The following is a 19935-nucleotide window of genomic DNA, read 5'->3' as shown; positions in this document are numbered from 1 at the left end:
GGTTGCTATGGTCCGTCGCTATGGGGGGTTTGCAGATTGTTTGAGAGAGAAATGTTATGTACCCTTCATTGCGCTTGTAAATGATTTTCGTTTTATATACAAATCACATGTTGTTTTTACATGAAACAAAATTTTAAATCCATCACTTTACTCAATTTGACATTATACAGCTTTTGTTTCGTTTGCGTCCATCGTTATCTTGATAGATAAGTCGGAGCGACTTAGTTAGATAGTTTAATCGGAGTAATATTAGTTTTTAAGCAAATTTACATGTTTCAGATTCATAAGATACATTTTTGTAATTTTTATTATTGACTGCGCATTAACATGAGATGAAACCAACTTTAGACGGTAATATGTAATACGTTTCTTTTAAATAATTCTCTTCAAGTACTGCATTTTTTGTCAAGAAATAAATGATAAAAAATATTATTGAAAACCGGTAATTGTTCATGTATATTTTCGAAATATAATTCGGTTGAAACATTTCAATAATAGGAAAATAAGTTCCTGATAGACATTTAAATTGGGGCGGCCAGCCCGGTGGTGTATTGGTAGCGGCGCCGATCTTCAACACGAAGGACCAGTGAAAATCCCATACGGACCAATCCTCCGTACGCAGAACTGACTATCCGGCTGCGGGTCATTACATAAAGTCAAAGAAAGCTAGAAATGGCAGGCCTAGACATCTTGGGTATGTTGTACCGATAAAGAGGAAACAGACATTTAGATTCCAAAATAGCTGTTTGGAGTATCAGATCAAGCCCAATCAAGCGATCTGGATTACCAAGCCAAGTGGTAAGTCTTTTGATCATACCAAATCCACGGTAACAAAGATATTAAAATCGTACATGGTCGGCATTTTCCACATATGGACCGCAAACGGAAATGGATTTAAAAATGTGAAGCACGATTCACGCAGGACCTGTCGTACAGAATCATTCAATCGTCGGTTGATGCCATGTCTTGCTTTTTCCTCAACGACCTTAATCTTGTATGTACTTGTCCGTGCCTTGACAATGTGCTACGATCTCGGAAGGATCTATCGCAAATCTCGCACGTGTACGGTTTCTCTCCTGTGTGTACCAGACGGTGCGCTAGCATAACAGTCCGTTGCCGGAACCGGCGCTGACACAGGTCACACTCGTAAGCTTTTATATCGTCATGTATCAACCTATGACGCCACATGCTGCTGTACTGGGAAAACATTTTATTACATACTGGGCAGCTGAACGTTTGCCGCTTGGTGTGTACATTTTCGTGGCTTTGCAGAGAGAAAGCGTTCGGCAGTTCCTTTCCGCAAAACTTACACTGATGGCCGCTACGATGTCGTAACCGTTCGTGTTCGTAGAGAGCGTTGGATGTTGCGAACTCTTCGGTGCATTCAGTGCAGTTGAAAATCTCAACCTGATCCGGATGCGCTAACTTCATGTGCTGGACCAGATGTTTGTCCATGTTGAACGTTTCCGTACAGTGTGGACACACTGTTGCTTTTGGAAGCTCTTTTTTGTATACTTTGCCGGCAATCGTTCGCTTTTTGCTTTGTCTTCCGTGTGTTTCGGCTGCTTCCGTACGCTCCGGACAAACATGCGTCGTGTACGCTTCGTTTGTGTTGAAGCATGTATCACACCACTCGCAGATGTACAACTTCGTACAATCAACCGTTTCGTTTACACTGGGTTGCGCTTCTGAAGGCTCGGCATTATCTTCCGAATATGTGCAGTATGCTTCAACGCTGGCATTATCTTGATCATTTTTCGCTTCCAAAACTCCCACTTCTTCGCCGTCGTACCCATTCCCCGCAATGCAATTGGCTATTTTAAATCGAACGGGTGACTTTCCAGGACTTCCGGGCACTAGCGTCACTTCATATTCCGACTGTGGCGTATTCTTTCCATCCGCGTCGTTTGATTGCTCTACATAGTAGACGATGGAATTACTATCACCATTGTCCGATGTTGCGTTTTCTTTCACTTCGCTTAACTCTAAATATTCAACACTTTCACCAGGCTCTTCTTGCTTAGATTGTTGTTCTTCGGTGGTGCTTTCAGCCTCGGGAGAAGGTTCTGGGTCAGTTTGTGATGGTTTGGAAGTAGTTTGTTGCTGTGCTGAGAGTGATTCTTCCTTGCTAGAACTGCTGCAATAGAAAGCATACAGTTTAACGTTCCAGCTAGCGGATTATACTACTAAACCATTCAACCTGATCATTTGCTGATATTTGAGATCCTGTGTGATGAATTCTTGTCGAATGTCCCGTACGGTACAGACTTTTGCAACACATTTCTTACAGATAGTGGATAGCATTTCCGTGGGAAGTATCTGCAAATGGTCATAGCGAAAAGGAGAGCATTAGAGACGGATGTTTAAATAGCGCAATTCGTACAGTACCTTAATTTGAAACAACTCCTCCAAAGCATCGCGTATAGAGAAGCCTTTGTATGTATCGAACAGTGAGACAATTTCGTTCAACGAGGAAGGATTCAAACACAACCTGCAGTACACGGTAAGCATGCTTCGTGTTTGAAATTATCGTTTCACTTGAAAATAATTACTGCCTTCGATAGCACACGAGCCGTAGTGCAATTGTTTATGTTTTGTGGTGAATACGGAACGAGATTTGATGTATGCTGCAAATTCTAAGCCCATGCAGCATATCTTCGAAGCGCAACTCCTGCAGCAGCCTAAAGCCGAAGCTGTCAATTTTTTGCACGAAGTTTGACAGCTGGCAAGCGTTCTGCAGGAGTGTGCGTGAAGCGAACAGCGTGTGTACATGCGTGCGTGTGCGTTTTGTGTGGCTAGTGCAAGGCATGGTAAATGAAACAAGTTACAACAAATTTTGGCCAAATAAAACGCAGCTTTGTTGAAAGTTTTAGTTCCCACTTGTAACTGATTAGCTGTTAAGTGACGTACAGTTTCAGTGCAAGTGCAAAACCACCGCAGTATCTTCGCTTCTTGTTGTGATTCTCGCGTACAGAGTGGTTCGTTGTCGGTACTATGCTATAACCTGCCCGCTGGGAAGAAGAGAAAGAAGAATTAATCTATTAACTTCAATTGGCCGATAGGTCAGCAGCAGCAGCAGCAGCAGCATCCCTTCAAGCGCCCTCCGGTTTTGGCCACGCAAACCATCGCGAACTGTACACACACAGCCGGTAGTACACGCGAAACAAGCTTTCTTTGGTCCGTCGTTCAAACTCCGGCACTAAAGTCACCGTTGCCACATTTGGCTGCATTCTTGCTGGGCCCGGGCTTTGTGCTCCGTGAACCCTGGTTCAGGCCATTAACCTGCAAATTGGCAGAGAAAGAGACGCACCCGAGCGCGTATGTGTGTATGCGCGAGTGAGTGTGTGTGTGACGCCGCCATCAAATCGTGACCGTGACCGTGGCCATTATCGGAACCCGTGCGTGCGGACTCGTTATCCATTCCGGTGGGTGTATTTTGCTCTTTGTTCTCGCGGTGCATTACCGTTTTAGGTAGTGTAGTGTGCGGCGCTTCGCGCAGTGTCTATCGTCTGTGATCTTGAAAGAAAGCAAGGCTTGCTGCAACGCCACGTGAAAAGCAACATCAATAGAGGCAAGATGACTGAACAAATGGCTCGGCTGCAGGGTTGTAGCATTCTCGTGCTCGACGATAGTGACAAGCTGGTCGGCAAGTACGACCACAAGGTGACGGTGCTGTGCAGCTACGATCCACAGGGCATGGCGGTGCGGTTGCTGCAGGAGGGTACCACGCCACCGAAGCAGCTCGAGGAATACCTGGTGAGTGGTTCCAGCATGACCCATCTTAGCCGAGGCCACACGTCACATATGCTGCTCGTCGGTGGCGAATTGATCCTGTTCCGGTTTGCTTCCCGGGCTGACTGTCAGCAGTTCCGTGGCCTGCTGCACAAGCTGTCCGGCAAAGTGAACTCAGTATTTAATCTCCGCACGGAGGATTCGTCGGCGTCGCAGTATTTCCAGTTCTATGGCTACCTGTCGCAGCAGCAGAACATGATGCAGGACTTTGTTCGGACGAGCACTTACCAGCGGGCAATCTACAACAATGCGCAAGATTTTCAGAACAAGGTCGTGCTGGATGTTGGCGCAGGGTCCGGTAAGCGAAACACGGGATTGGTTTATGTGTGTGTTGGGCTCATTCCCAGTTCATGTCTGTCTTCCAGGTATTCTTTCCTTCTTTGCCGTCCAGGCCGGTGCTGCGAAGGTGTACGCGGTGGAAGCGAGCAATATGGCACAGTACGCGCAGCAGCTGGTCAGCTCGAACAATCTCACCGATAAGATAATCGTGATCGCCGGCAAGATAGAGGAGATCGAACTGCCCGAACGGGTGGACGTTATCATATCCGAGCCGATGGGTTACATGCTGTACAACGAGCGCATGCTGGAAACGTATCTGCATGGGAAAAAGTGGCTCAAACCGGACGGCAAAATGTACCCGTCCCGGGGCGATCTGCATGTCGCCCCGTTCACGGACGAAGCGCTGTACATGGAGCAGTACAATAAGGCGAACTTTTGGATGCAGACTGAGTTTCATGGGGTGAATCTGGTAGCGTTGCGTGACGCCGCTATGAAGGAATACTTCCGGCAGCCGATCGTCGATACGTTCGACATACGCATCTGCATGGCCAAATCAATCCGCCACACGACGAACTTCCTCACGGCGGACGAGAAGGATCTGCACCGGATTCAGATCGACGTTGAGTTCCACATTCTGGAGACGGGCACCTGCCACGGGTTAGCGTTCTGGTTCGATGTTGAGTTTGCTGGCACGTGCTCACAAATCTGGCTCTCGACATCGCCAACTGAGCCATTGACCCACTGGTACCAGGTACGCTGCCTTCTCCAGACACCGATCTTCGTGAAGCAGGGTCAAGTCCTCTCCGGGAAGGTAGTGCTGGCGGCTAACCAACGCCAAAGCTACGACGTGGAAATCGACCTCAAGCTCGAGGGTACAATGATCAGCTCGTCCAATACGCTCGATCTGAAGAACCCGTACTTCCGGTACACTGGTGCCCCAGTGCCAGCCCCGCCCGGTTCCAACACCACCTCACCGAGTGAAGCTTTCTGGAGCCAGCTGGATGCGCAGGGTGCCCGCAATGCGGTTAATCTCGTGAATGGCATCACGGTGAACGGGCTCGGCGAGGTGGACATGTCTTCGACGATCATCAACACGAACCTGATGGCGATCGGTGCGAACGGTGGCGGTGCCAATCAGCCCAACATCCATCCGGGTCTTATCTCGAGCACGGGTCGACAGCAGCAAGCCGCTAACTCGATCGCTGGCCCCCAGCAACAGCAACAGCAGCAGCAACAGCAACAACAATCTACAACAGCACAACAGCTTGCAATGACGCCACCGATCGGGTGTGCGGCTACCTCAACGCAGAATGTCGCCCAACACCAGCTGATCGGTGGCGCCATCTCACCGTCGCTGTTCACCTCCCCGGCACAAGCCATCCTCAACAGTCATCATCATCATCCGGGTCAACCGATTCACGGCAACCAGTTCTACTAGGTACGAGATCCACACTGCAGTAGCCTTGGAACACCCGGGGTACACGTTTAAAAGACTTTTACACAAAGACCTGCATTTTACGGTTCACAGTTAGGGTTTCGTTCATATTTAAGCTGACCAACTGCTGCTTGGATTGCTAATCATTCAGAGATTGGTAGGCGCGTGCGACGAAAACATGGAAACATAAACATCCTAGCATGCATGCTAATACATACGTACACCACACGTACACACATACATACACATATACGTATTATTGCATTTAGCCCCAATTAAACGATTGTACCCTTCTCGTAACAAACTGAAGGATTCATAACTTTCGATGCAAGCAATAGGTACATGGAACAATGCTTTAAAAAAACAAACAATCCATTAATGTTTTTTTTAATGTGTTTAGTTTTAAGCTTCCGGTCTGTGTGTTTTTCTTTGTGGTGCATTCAGTTACGGGAATATATAAACGCACACAGGTTCTCTACGATTGCGATTAGTTTTTGTGTTCTTTTATAGATTGTGAGATTCCGCATTGTTTTTAATTCCTCTGAGATTAGTAGCATTTAGTTGTATCGTGCTGATGAATTCCCCCCAACTAACCTGGCTTTGGTTTATCGCAAGAGATTCATCCCTATTAGGCTGTTTGTGTGTGTGTATTTTCTGTTGGCATATCTATGATAATGCTTCTTGAAGAGCTGTACATTTTACTTAACTTGCTTTCTCTTTTGGGCTTAGTAATGTATGTTTTATGTTATGTAGAATTCATCTAAAAAATGGAACACGTTAATTCATGTCACGTTCCGTACCAGCGACACGCCAGAACAATTGATTCCATCCAACAGGCGAACATGAGTGTGTTTCGGTATAAGCGTAAGGACAAGGACAATAAGTTAAAACAAGTTGTGCGAATGAGCAAGCGTAAGGCAGCTGATTTTAGTTACATATTGTATTCTCTCATAGCACATGGCCTATGTTGCATTCCGACAAATCAATTGAATTGATCAATTGATCGCATGGAAAGTGCTTACAGCGACGCCCTGAGTTGTGGATCCGAATATTATCTAGTATACGTAATATATAGCGCGCTTGATCTAATACGGCATTACACTCAATAAACGAGGAGTGAGAGAGAGATATATAAAGGGTCGGAGTACGATCTGTCCGACCCTACCCTATAAGACTACTCAAAGGGAAAAGAAGTTTCTTTTAGGCATGTTTGAAATTAGGCAGTTAGGTATAAACTAAAAAAGACACTAGTAAAGTAAGGACAACCGTTAAGTGACGCAAAATGATGCCTAACAGACAGTGTAGCTATAATGTTAATGTTCAGAAGGAAAAAAAAAACGCTCCCATCTCCAATTTGACAAAACGCTAGGACAAACGGCAATTGAGGCATTTTTGTTTTTAATTTAATGATAATTATTATTACTACTATTAATAACATTATTATTAGTATTATAATTGCTATTCTTATCTAGTTTCAATCATACGTACAGTGAATCGACGAAAACGAGACAGGGCGGAGGGAGTTTAGGAAAGTTATCCTTCCTATATTTGTACGACATAATAAACCAAATCCTGGCATTCACGTCTCGTATACAAAAGGAAAAACAAAAACAAATAGACATATGTTTTAAGTTGAAGCATCTTGTTTTGTATTGTGTTGTTCTTTTCTTTGCCTATGTTCTATGTGTGCTTTTGCTCATTTAATTTCAGTTTCAGTTTTTTTTTGTCTTCCATGACCATCCGCTTTCGCTTCTGAGCCGCTTGTCAAGACAATCACACTCACCTACAGACAAATATCGTTAGGTAAAAGCTCTCTTTGGGAACTTGTATGATCGGTTCATACAGACCGCGCCGGGAGGGCTTTGGTGTTAGCTGGGTAACCTGGCTAATGATGATCGTTTTTCTTTTCTTACTTGTAGGAGTACATTCGTGCCCAGGGCAGGAGTGAGATATTTGTCTAGTCAACGCAAAGCGAGGCCCTGGACAGCGATACAACCAGCCATGGCATGATACGGCCAACAAAAACCCACGAAAAGAAAACCCTTAATCTACGTAATGGAACTAAGTCATCTCCAAAAGACAACGACATAAAATTGAGTTCTACAGTCAAGCAATCAGGACAGCAGGGGACATCCCAGCAGACGAATGAGCATAACGCAACCGTTGCCACAGTCATCGCTTATTATGGAACGTTATCGCATGAGCTCTTTTACGTCTTTCAGATCAGAAGCAAAAGTTTTGTCAGCGTAAGAAAGATGTTAACTATTACGTTAGCGATCTTTTCCAATGATCTCTTTCCTTGTCTCTATCTCTTTCTCTCTCAGGTATTTAATTACGGTTAGCGTTCAGTTCAGCTGATGCATTTTATAAACCATACGACATTAGGACAAGTCACTGTCACTCATCCACTCAAAGTAAGGTACAGTAGCATTGTTAAAACACCGCGTATCGTCATCCCCTACATCATCAGGAGCTAAAATTTAGGCAGATGAAAGCTCTCTAGCGGTTACAGCAGCATAACGAACTTTACCGTTCACTAAACCGATGCTAAGCGTACCGAGAATTGGCTCTTATTTAGCAAACATTTGCTGTGCGAAACTGTTACGAAACAACAGAGATCTTCCAATAAGTTAGGGGGCAAGGAGTAGTAGCCGCGAACCACAGGACGAAAGGGACAGACGAGGCGTTCGATGAACGGTCGCGTTTGTTTTTTGTTTTGTAATTGTTGTCGCGCCGAGCGCATTAGCTGAGCGGTAGGCTGTATCACACAACCGAGTTACACGGAAAGACTAAAAACTTAAAGTAAGCAATTTTACCACTACCGGATAGTATCGAACGACTTCAATATAGTGTTATACAGTAGCGAGTACTGCGCTGCAAAGCAGGTAGCGCTGTAGAAGGATGAACTGTGCATAATGCGGTTCGGTGGCAGGACAGGTGAGGCACATGCCATTAATGCATTTAAGGTCCCCATCTTATGTAATTCAATTTTAGTTCCTTTCGGGGTCGGATTTCTAATGTGCAGCTGGAAGAGAGAGAGAGAGGGGGAGGTAGGCAGCATACGATCGACGTTAATCCGATGGTGCGATCACTGTAAGAAGGGAGTTGCAAACTTGATGATTTGGAAAATATACTCGCTGTATCGATAAATGTCCGTAGCACCGAAGAGTATTGGAGAAAGCAATAAGCATGGAGAAATGAATTGAGGACAGTAGAAAAAAGCTTAGAGTGAGAATAATACAGTCAGTGAGCAAACGCCGAACGATTATAAAAAGTCATTTCAACCGCACAAAAACGGGCTTTGTCGAAATGAAGGATACAATTGCAAGTATTAGAGCAGCAACACCGCAACAAAAGGAGAAAACAATTGGGTATTGGAACACCACCGATTGAAATACATCATTTACAACGCAAACTGATCCTGCACCATTTACTTTACTTCCGACCATGGTCGTACCGGAACGTTTACCCGTACACTGAAGAGATTGGAATTTCCATTTGCTGATTGCATTGTTCTAGCGCCACTTGTTCGCAACAGTTAATTCAAATTCACGGAGCTTTACACAGCTTTACTTAAGGAACGAAAAACATAAAAACATGTACACTTAGTAGCTTCTAACCCATTGCGAATCAATCGTCAAAGTGTGGAGCGCGAAACACGACAGAGTTACGGTGTTGGACAAATGTTTGCGGAAAAAATGCTCGTTCACTCCAAAGCAGCATCCGAATCGAAGAATCCACCAGCAGTGTGTAACATTTCGGATCGTCTTCCAGTGGGATTGGGGAACGAAACTATGGTTTAGCTATATATTGGGTTTTATTTTCTTTCGCGATTTGTCATACCTCTTACAGATGCTTAATTATAATGCAGCCGTAGTGTGGTTGTGGTGTTATACATATATGTGTCTAATTGGTTTCCTTGTTACCTTTTTTTGTTGTATCACCGAAGCGTAGATAGAGATATATTAGCTATTTGTTTTTCTTTTGTGTGTGTGTGTCCTAGTCCGCGTAAAATGAGGAAACAAACCGAATCACGTTAACGAAAGCTGGTATGTTTTAAACTAATGTAACAACTAAAAGCAGAACAACAGAACAACAACGCAACTAATCTATACGGCAAGAACTGATCCGGTACACCCATTTTGTTCTAAAACGATACAGTATTTACAATTGAAACGGATACGAGAAGTATCGAGGAGCAAGCATTCATGCTCCCCCGCCACATAATAAGGCTGGCTGGAAATTACCCTCAAAAGCCCGAGTATGGTTACAAAAGAACCGGAAAAAACCCCCCAACACTGTTCGCTAAAAAACGAATGCTGCAAAGATCATACAGTGATCTCAAGCGTAGCGAACCGGTGGCTTCTTTACAGCTGCACGTGAGTCAATATTGTAGTTGGGTGATGTGTTAACTTTCTCCAGCGCAACCCGATCGATTATTAGCTTAAGCGAATGTGTAAGCGGTGCTGCAAGGCAAGCCAATTTGTTATAACAACTCCATCGTTCGAACGCCATATGTGCGTGCGTTTGTGACGAGTCTGTTTAAATTTATCACCTCTTTCCACATGGTGGATTTGAATTTGAATCATTTTTTAGCAAGCCCTTCATTGGTCGGTAAAATCGTACAGTTAAATCATATTTATAACTGTAGCTGGTGTGAAGTAGGTGGTGGTGACAAAGTGGAGAGTGTTTTGTGAAACCCCAAAAAGGGACACAGAGCAAGAAAAAGTAGAAGAAGAAATGTTAATCTAAATCCGTGAACTACTGGAACGTAGGATTTTTCTGTTTGGTGTTGTTGTGAGTACGCTTCTTTTGTTGACCCTAATTATAATTAATATGCTTCAACGATTGAATTTCCCGTGGGTTTTAGCGAGGGGGTCAAAATCAAGTCCTGCATCGAGTATCGGTTAATCTGCTCGGGCAGCAGCAATCTAAATCTATTACCCAAAAATATACACCAGCAACGCTATGACGCCATTGTTTCCCTCCCTAAGTACAAATCCGCCCCATCTCACTATACCCTTTCGGCTGATCCAGCCGATTCAATGCCACAACAGTTGTGTGGTACATATCCTGCTTGACCTGATCTAGCAAAGAATGGAATAAAAAAAATAAAAAATAACAACAGTAGCTAGCATAGCAGCACACAGTTACGGTTCTACAGATCATCCCTAGGCTACTACAAACTACATTTCACACTCACAAATTGTACGAAGCATTTTACTGGCGTTGGGTTTGGTTTCTGTGTTTTGTAGATGTGTTTTTGGTTTCTTCTCGTTCCAAGCTGACTTCTTCTCGTGTTTGCGTTACTGTTTTGCACAAAAGCGATCAATAGTAGGTAATGGTTTGGGGTGTATCCTTAATATCTCCTCTTATGTTTCTGCTATATCCGGAAGGATGGTGTTTGGGATCCTTCTGTGTTTGTTACCTATAAACCACTTGCTTCTTCGGCCTACCGGAAGATAATATCCGAAAGGAAAGCATCGAGAGTAAACAGCTGCCAAGGTGGAGCCTCTCCAAGCAGTGGGTGATTATTGCCTATTCCAGTTCTCCAACGAGAACACTTGCTGCTCTTCCACATCCTTCGACCTGCACGCATTGTTTGCAGGCGCATAATGTGCTGTTGAAAGGGGAATAGATTTTGATTTCTAACACTTGCGGCTGCTGCTCCAGCTAGGGAGCAAGCAGGCGTAATCACGATTACGAAATAAACTGTCTTCGTGTGTGTGTGGGAGCCGGCGGAGGACACCGCGAGTAGATTGTTCGGTGTGTTTGGTGCGCGAATGTTCGTAAAACATCCCGGGTGATGGAAGAACGTAGACGTTGAACACACATCTGTTGCACCCGTCGTCTGGCATGTCTGTCGCGTCTGTTTCCTGGCCCTCGCCGCAGGCTCTCACCCCACCTTATACTACGTGATGTAACGTCCGGATGGGTCCGATTAGTGTAACGCGCGAACCCCGTTAACTTCGATCCGTCGCGACTTGGGGCCGTGGTTCGTTGCTCGTTTCGCTGACGATCGACGAGACGGAACCGTGGCGTGATTGCGCACGCGGTTTCAGCGACTTTAGCTGCGTTGTGCCGTTGTACTGTACCGCCACATCACCACAGCTGCTGAGTGGATGGTTTTCGAACGGGACCAGTGGTCGACTTTCCGCCACCATCGGCGTCGTCGACGGTGCGTGCAGCTGGGGGCTTATCGGTGTCGCTATACCACTGTCATCACTGTTGCCGGACAGTGCCTTGATGCTGGCCGATGACTGGGATGTGCTGGCGGTGCCGTTGCCCGCCCCATGCTCGGGACTGGTGCTGTTGCATTCGTCGAGCTTGTGCAGCCACAGACTGTCCCGCTGCTGGCGCATCTGGTTGAACGAGTTCTGGAAGTAGGGATGCCTTTTCTTCGTCGGCGTTCCCGGGCCGTCCGGTTCGTTCGCTTCTTCCAGCACGTTAAGCGTCAGGCCAAGGTTGCTGTTGAACGAGATCGATTTGCCAATCTTACGATCGACGAATATTGGCGAGCGCTTCTTTTGCTGCTGCTGCTGCTGGAGTTCCTGGACCTGCTGCATAATGCGACACACGTCGTTCGGCAGCACAAAGTCCGAACGCACGTCAACCGTTTGCTCGATGAACCGCACGAGCGTGTGGACGGTGTTTTCGAGCGTTTGCACCTGCGTCTGCAGCGAATGGATCTGTTCCTGGTGCAGCAGGCGCGTGCTTTCCAGCTGCATCAGGTTGGACTGCGTGAACTGGAGCTGCGTGTTGAGCTGCTGGTGTTCCGCCTTCAGCCGGTTGTGGCTTTCCCGGTAGTAGTTCTGGGACGACATCTCTTCCTGCAGCACATTATATTCGACCTGGTATTCGATCAGCTGACGCGAGAAATCGCACCGGAACACATCCCGAAAAACCTTCTCCATCACATCGGCATCGATCTTGGGAATGATGTTCTTCAGGTAGCTCATGATGTCCTCGAAGTTGTCACGCTGCATCAGCTGCTCCTTGTGCGCCTCCAGCAGTGCGATCGCACACCGGAAGAACACGTCGAACGATTCGAGAAACAGCAGATCGAACACGCGCACAACGAACCCGAGCGGAAAGTGTGAGCTGAACACGGTCAGTATCCAGGGTGCCGCGTACAGGGTTTGCGAAATGTCATGCTGATCGAACCAATCGTACAGCTCCGGTATGTGGTCCTTAAGTAGCCGGGACAGCTGGTACAGCTGCAGCTGAAACTGTTTCATGTCCGGCAGATATTTGGCGCGCATTTCCCTTCGGAACATCAGATGCTTAAGCAGCTCGAATGCGTCGGCTTCTTCAAGCTGAGAAGTGTTGGGAGAAAAAAAAGTACGAGAATAACTAGCTGGAACTAGCTCTAAACGGAGAAGCGTTACGTTGCGTTACTTACGTGCAGCAACAAAACGGCGCAAATAAACCCTAACCCCTGACAGTAACCCAGCTCCGGATCGAGAATGGAGTATGCCTTCAGCAGATTAAACAGCGAAAGTTGTCCAACTCCAAGCGCGTCCTTGTAGTACTTGTGATCCGGGAATGTACGACCTGCCAAAAATGGACCGAAATCATCATTAGCTATTCAAAGTTACTTCTTGCAACTCTCCGCCACCGACCTAAATCAATAAAGATGGCGTGCTGGTGTTCGGTCAAATTCTTCAGCAGCACATGGTACGGTGTGTTAAAGTTCGGGAAGTTGGTAGTATCGATCGGTTCTGGATGATGGTACGCATACTGCTCCGCCAGATACATCCAGATCTCACCGCGCCGCGATCGTGGCACACCATTCCTCATCGTCTGGTACAGCAGTGCCTGATTGGCGGGAGTTATTGCACCCGGTGTGCTATTATCCAACAGTGCATCCCACTGCTCGGCAGACCGTTTGTCGCAAACCGTAATCTCATCGTACTCCAGCTTCACGCGGCGTATCTCGTTAGATTTGATCGCATTCTGGCGTGCCTGCAGATGGGCATTCTCCTTATCCATGCGGTTCAGGATGATGGTTTGCTTGATGCCAACGCGCCAAAGCTCCCGCAACTCTTCCCGGGTGCGCTTCTTTGCCGGTGTGCCGGTAGTGCGCAATGGTGACATGTATTCCTCGGGGCCACTCTTCATGTTCTTCGACGGTGTCACCACACGATGCAGCATCGCCTGCCGCCATGACCCGGCATGGCTATGATCTCTCGGGTTGTTGCCCACCTTGATGAAGCTGAAAGTAGCGAGAAACACGAAAGTAAACCCCCATTTTTGTGCCCACTTCTCTAGACATCGAACTCACATATCCATCATGGGTGACTTCAGCTGTGGCGTGGTCCCGTTGCCGAGGTCGGAATTCTTGCGTCCCATCGACGGGCTGGACCCGATCGTCGAGGCCCGGGCGCGTGTAACCGGCTCAAAACTGCCATCCTTCAGCTCACCGGTCGAGCTCGAATCCTTCAAGCTTCCCGCCACGAAATCGTCCCTGCTGGTGCGTCTTTTCAGCAGATGATCAAACGAGCTAGTAAGCGACCGTTTCGCCTTCATGAAGATACCACTGCCGCCAAGATACTGATTCAAGAACTCGGCCCTGTGTTCGACCGTATCGTGTACGTGCCGCTGCTGCTTCGACTCACAGTGGGCCCGCAGCAGCATCATCAGAAATTGATTCTGCTCGCCCAAGCTGCTACCGGCCGCCTCCTCCGCCCCGTGGTACTTCTCCATCAGCAGCCGCTGCTCGTCCTCGGTGAGCGTGGTGTCGATGCGCTTGAAGATCATGTACTGCGTCTTCTTGTCGCTATGACCCTCGGTATCGGTGCACAGCTTGTGGTACCAGAGCATCGGACAGTGCTCGCAGGAGAATATCTGGGCCGCTGCCTTGTCCTTCTGCTTCTGCTCGGAGCAGGCCGTGAAGGCTAGCGAGATTGCCAGCACGATGTCAGCGGCGACCTGTTCCGACTGGCACTTGAACACGTACCCGATGTAACCGTCGTTGTTCACATCCCGGCAGATAATACCGAAGTGGTCGGCATTTTTGTGGCCGTGTACGCAGCTGGCCACATCGCGGAACGCTTTGTGCAGCAGTACCTGCTTCCGATCGGGGCTGATCAGGCGCAGATCTGTTTGCCCGATCAGGAACACCATCGTGCGGTTCTGCTCGACCACCGGTATCGATCCGATGGAAGCTGAACGATCACGTCGAACTGGGGCCCTGTTGGTGGAGGATGTAGAACACATTGAGAAGGTTATTATGGTGATCACTGATTAAAACTGGACGAAAGGCATCTCTGCTAGAAGTTGGTCTAACATGCATGTATGTGTGTATAGATTTGCATTGTTTAGTTACTAAGCGATCTTACATATAATAGGTGGGCTGATAATTGTTTGGCCTAAGACACTAAAACACTTTTTTTGGCTAAATTATTTTTTTTATTTAACATACATCCCTTCAAGGGTGTTACACCGATTATAGCCGGTTTTCAATTTTTGGTTACCATTTTTGTAGTAGCTTTTGTGAATTGCCTCAAGAGAGGCCTCAATTTCGGCGATCACCTCTTCACCCGAGGAAAATTTCGTCCCAGCGAGCATCCTTTTGCGATTTGAGAAAAGGAAATAGTGCGTGGCCGTTTTTTGACGATTTCGTCCTTCAAACGCATCAATAACTTGATATAGTAGTCGTTGTTAATGGTCTTTCCTTTCTCAAGATAGTCGATGAAAATTATTCCTTGCGAATCCCAATAAACTGACGCCATAACCTTGCCCACTGATTGTTGCGTTTTTCCCGCTTTGGAGCAAGTTCATCGCGTCCAGTCCACTCGGATGACTGTCTATTGGACTTTGGAGTGAAGTGGAGAAGCCAAGACTCATCAATGGACACATATTGACGCAAAACCTCAGATTTATTTCGCTCAAACAGCTCCAAACACTGCTCCGAATCATCAACTTGTTGTTGTTTTTGATCAAATGTGAGCTCGCGCGGCAGCCATTTTGCACAGAGCTCGTGAACAATCCAAATACTCGTGAACGATTAGACATCTTTAGGGTGTCAGCTATCTCGATCAACTTCACATTACGGTTGCTTTGAATAACTTTGTGATTTTTTTAATGTTTTCGTCAGTAACCACCTCTTTTGGGCGTCCACTGTGTTCACCGTCCTCAGTGCTCATTTCACCACATTTAAATTTAGCATACCAATATTTAATGGTTGATTTTGGTAGAGCAGTACCCAAAAACTCTTCATCAAGCCAATTTTTGGCTATAACCATATGTTTCCCCTTCAAAAACCAATATTTTATCATCACGCGAAATTCCTTCTTTTCTAAGATTACTCAAAGCACAAAAGCTGCGTCACATAAAATGCTCTAGTCCATTAGGTTATGGCCCGAGTACTGTCAAATTTGGACAGAATTCGTTTGAAGGTCGGTAAAAACTAAATATGATATAGATTTGAATCTACTAACGTGATCTATGTGTTAGGCCAAACAATTATCAGCCGATCTGGTACTTTTGTAAGTGGTTATCAATGATATCTGTCTGGTTTGTTTTACTGGAGGATGAGTAAAAGCAGAACATGCTCAGAGAAATAGAATGAAGCTAAACAATTTCATTTAAACATATTATATACGAAAAACACATTTCACAAACAAAAACATAAACAGCATTGGGATTACTATGTGTATGGAATTCAATGATGACTAAGGTGACTATTAAAAAGTTGTAAACAGCAGCACTAGAAGCAGTTTTTACAGCATCTTTCGCGTGAAACTCTCCCGTATTTGGGTGCCGCCGGACCACATGCAAAGCATCGGAACCGAAGCGAGAAGCTAATGGCAATAGTTTATCCACGGAGTAATTAACAGATAAATAACGAAGTATGGTACGGGCCACACTTACTCCTCATCTTGAGCCGTTGGTGACTTTGTTTCTTTGCTGGAAACACGCTCTGTGCTGGATGTTGCTGCAGCAGATGCTGTCTGATGCGGTTGTTCCTGCTCTTGTTCCTTCTGTTGCTGCACCTTTACGGTGCAGTTGTCCTCTACCGTAAGCTGTTCTTTACCACTGCCGGACGCACTGTCTTCTCCCACGGTACCATTCGCGCTGAAGATGAACGTAAATTTGTATGATGGAAGGGGTTAATGGGTAAGGTGGGATGGGTTATTGTGCTGGCGTGTGTGCAAACACCGATATATACTCATACTAACTCCTGTATCACACGTGTGCGCCACACCATATCACACCTCGCGCGTGTGTGTGTAACAGTAACCGTGATCTCCCGTGACCTCTCATTAACTCTACGATCCCGACAAAACCCGCTCATCGGGTTAAGCATCGCCAAGATGCTTAATTTATTAACGCGCTTCCCACCCACGTGCCGGCCCATGTGCGGTGATGTGTACTTACATTTTCTTCGTCGGTATATCGAACGTGCTGACACGGCGACCCTGGAAGACTTCGGGTGGATCGTCCGGTGCTGGCGGTGTGGACTCCGCGCCTCTATTATCGGACTCATGGCGCCGCGTTTCACCTTCCGATTCCTCAGCGACGGGTGTGCTTTGCTGCGGAACACAACGCGACACATGTATCGGTATCTGCGGCAAGCTGACGCACGGAAAGTGACAAAATGACCCTACCTTTCGTGTGGCTTCCTGCTGCTGGCGCAGCTTCTCCGCATCGTACGCCTTGAACTTGGGCAGCGCGTCATCGATGAAGGTGCACGGTACCCGCTTGTGTGACACCTTGATCTTGCCGACGTACAGCACCTCGAAGAACTGCGAGTTGTTCGCCGATATGTCCGGCAGCGAGGAGAGGCTGGACGAGATGCTGCTACTGCTGGTCGGACCGTTCACACCGCCGGTCGAATGGTTTAACCCACCGGAGTAGCTTTTCGATGTGGCCAACCGGTTCGGACCACCGTTCTGGTGCGGGTACTGCTGCTGCTGTGCCGGCAGATGGTACGCCAGCGTGGGGCTGCTGTCGTGCTGTGCGTGCCGCATCTGCTCCGAAAGCTTCAGATTCGAGGCCGGCGTCGAATGGATGCCCTGGTTGCGGAGCGCCTTCTGGAGGTCGTTCGGATTCGCACTGGAGGAGACGATGCTCTGCGGTATGCTGCCGACCGAACCACCACCGATCGTGGCCGGATCACGCATCTGCTGTATCAGTTCGGCCATCTGGAATGGAAGCCAGAAATGCACGTTAGGGCGTATGTTGTCAGCAGGCCGCGTTTGCATTGTTGGACGTTACACATACAACCGCAAGTATGTATTAAGTGTTAATCAATACTAAAAACCACCCCCTAAACAACACGGAAACAAAAGTTTTGACAGAATTGTTATCGCAACCAGCAGCGCTACGATGGCGATCGTTACTACACAAACGGGCAGCTGGCGCGAAACTGCATCTAACGGTTGACTGCGAAACACAGGTTTGCTGTTTAATTAACGTACGGCCCCATACAAACCTCCCATTTACCCTACGGCTTGATGGCAACCCATTCCAGCAGCATCTCTCTCTCGGATGCATGCACCCTCTGACGTGTATTGGTGTGCGTTGGCGCGTGCGTTAGTATTGTCAACTTGCAACTTGCCGTGCACGCGGTGTGTTTATGGCTTTTGTTCGCGGCAATCGAAGCGACCCGGCGACACTGACTGGACGGGATGCATTCCAGCAGCGGGTTAAGCCCTTCCCCCCCGGACACGTGAGATAGGATAGCTTTCTGGCAGTGTTTACACTTCCCCACCCGAAAAACAATCCATAACCCAACAGTCGTAAATCAAAACATTTACTGTACTGCCTTCAATTACCAGCATATTGCATTTATTTTCGTTCCGATACAAAACAAAGGCGAACGGAACGGTTTTTGGATGTCTCATTGTTGCTGCAGCACTTCTGGTGCAGCTTTTAGCGTTAGAGATCAAGCGGATGCAGCGGCATGCAGCTTCAATTTCGCAAGGCGTTGTGTTTATTTTTGGCCCACCGCACGGAAGTGCATCATGACGGCACGTAATTGTTCGTTGCCGCGGCAAACGCGGCACAATAGCAATGGGTACTTTCTTCCGATCGGGTTGAACGGTGCGTCGATGGCGTCTAATGTCGGTGCAATACAGTTCGATAATTGAATCGTTTGCAGTGCAAAGGAAGTACCGCAAAACAAGCGAGCGGTATAAAGTTGGAAGGTTAAATTGCAAGACACAAGGCTATGGTCTGATGATGTTTGTAGTAACTTTATCTCTCGTGATTATCATTCGTTTTCAAGATAATTATTTTCACAGCTCAGTACGTTGGTTCACGGTACAGTGACGAAGTTTTGGGCATTCCAGTGTTTCTATGTTACGGGAGCAGCTTGAGTAATATTAAGGATAATCAGAAGGTATTAATAATGATAATAATAAAAGATCTCATTTTCAACTATCTCTCAACCAGTATGTCTGAAGAAGTTGCTGACAACACTGTCCAGAGACCACAAATATCCCCTATTGTTAGGATGAAGAATTTTTCATCGAAATGAAGAATTTTTTCATAGAATGATTTCTACAATCTGTACGACGAAGTCACTGTCGTACAACAGATTAGACATGCCAGGCTCCGATGGGTTGAACACGTCACGAGAATGACACCGATCGATCCAACCAGTAAAGTTCATTTAGGTCGTCCACATGGACAGAGGAAGCGTGGTAGGCCCAAAAGGAGATGAAGTGATGGCTTGATCCTGAGCGGTTTAGAGGCACACCTGCAGCAGACGAAGACCGCCTTTAGTGCCCCGTTGTAGCGCCTGCTTAGTGAATAATTATTAAAAGTGACCTAAAGTTTCTATAATGAATGATTACTTCAGCCATTCCAAGAGCTGATTAAAAAGGATGTAACGGTACCTAACGTAACCGAGTTCCAAAAAACCTTTAGAAAGTACACTACGTGTGCACGTGTCTCAATCTCATGCAGACTCTTTCAATATTGTTATCCAAATTTTTATCCAACAAAATCATTCGTGCTATTGTTCATTTGAACACGTGAGAGCATTAAACCAGAGGAATTGTAAGTTGTAGCAAGAATTGATTCGCCGAATGCGAAATAGCACAAGTTCTTTTGTGAGCAAAGATATGGGCGATGTGAGCCGTTAAGTCGTTGAGCATCGAATTTTAATTGGACAACTGCTACAATGGATGTAATATTTGATAAATTTGCGTCGCTATGTGGTGGAATTCGGATTTGGGGCATTCTGTACTACGTATGGAATTTAATTTAGGTTTTTAAAAATGTTGTCTGTAACAGTATCCACCAGATCATTAATCAATATTTACCTACATAATGACTAAAGCTTGAAGAGGGAAATTCTTAAACCGTCTCGAACGCAATTAATTTAATTGAAAACAATCAAACATATGCACTCAGTTGCCATTTTGCATCGCAAGCGAGAGCAAAAAAGAGACGCTAAAACGTGACGAATGATCAAT

General features: G+C 46.5%; 3 protein-coding genes across 4 annotated transcripts in view; 1 reads left to right on the top strand and 2 right to left on the bottom strand.

The window, feature by feature from the left end:
• Positions 1 to 942: 942 nt before the first annotated feature.
• LOC128298174 (zinc finger protein 629-like) lies at positions 943 to 2511 on the bottom strand. Its single transcript, XM_053033915.1, has 3 exons — positions 2389 to 2511; positions 2201 to 2319; positions 943 to 2137 (listed from the first exon to the last, which is right to left on the bottom strand). Exons 1-3 carry the CDS (start codon positions 2509 to 2511, stop codon positions 943 to 945), a joined length of 1437 nt encoding a protein of 478 aa, XP_052889875.1.
• A 338-nt stretch (positions 2512 to 2849) lies between these two features.
• On the top strand, positions 2850 to 9158 carry LOC128303165 (histone-arginine methyltransferase CARMER). 2 transcript variants are annotated; one of them, XM_053040040.1, is made up of 3 exons: positions 2850 to 4090; positions 4158 to 5509; positions 7426 to 9158. In XM_053040040.1, the coding sequence occupies exons 1-2, from the start codon at positions 3577 to 3579 to the stop codon at positions 5507 to 5509; spliced, it is 1866 nt and encodes a 621-aa protein (XP_052896000.1). In that variant the 5' UTR covers positions 2850 to 3576; the 3' UTR covers positions 7426 to 9158. The 2 variants fall into 2 exon arrangements, with proteins under 2 accessions (XP_052896000.1, XP_052895993.1); XM_053040033.1 differs by lacking the exon at positions 7426 to 9158 and having other exon boundaries at positions 4158 to 7073.
• A 164-nt stretch (positions 9159 to 9322) lies between these two features.
• Positions 9323 to 19935, bottom strand: part of LOC128302535 (TBC1 domain family member 4) — a 28725-nt gene continuing 18112 nt past the window's right edge. The window contains exons 4-10 of the mRNA XM_053039713.1: positions 17119 to 17655; positions 16889 to 17043; positions 16382 to 16585; positions 13791 to 14699; positions 13129 to 13721; positions 12909 to 13060; positions 9323 to 12822 (exon numbers count right to left, since the gene is read on the bottom strand). Of these exons, the coding sequence (XP_052895673.1) occupies positions 11470 to 12822; positions 12909 to 13060; positions 13129 to 13721; positions 13791 to 14699; positions 16382 to 16585; positions 16889 to 17043; positions 17119 to 17655 (3903 nt within the window). The 3' untranslated portion in view covers positions 9323 to 11469. The remainder of the gene's footprint in view (positions 12823 to 12908; positions 13061 to 13128; positions 13722 to 13790; positions 14700 to 16381; positions 16586 to 16888; positions 17044 to 17118; positions 17656 to 19935) is intronic.

The sequence above is a fragment of the Anopheles moucheti genome, chromosome 2 (genome assembly GCF_943734755.1).
Source record: "Anopheles moucheti chromosome 2, idAnoMoucSN_F20_07, whole genome shotgun sequence".
NCBI classification, from domain to species: Eukaryota; Metazoa; Arthropoda; class Insecta; order Diptera; family Culicidae; genus Anopheles; species Anopheles moucheti.
This window is presented reverse-complemented; position numbering and strand designations above follow the sequence as displayed.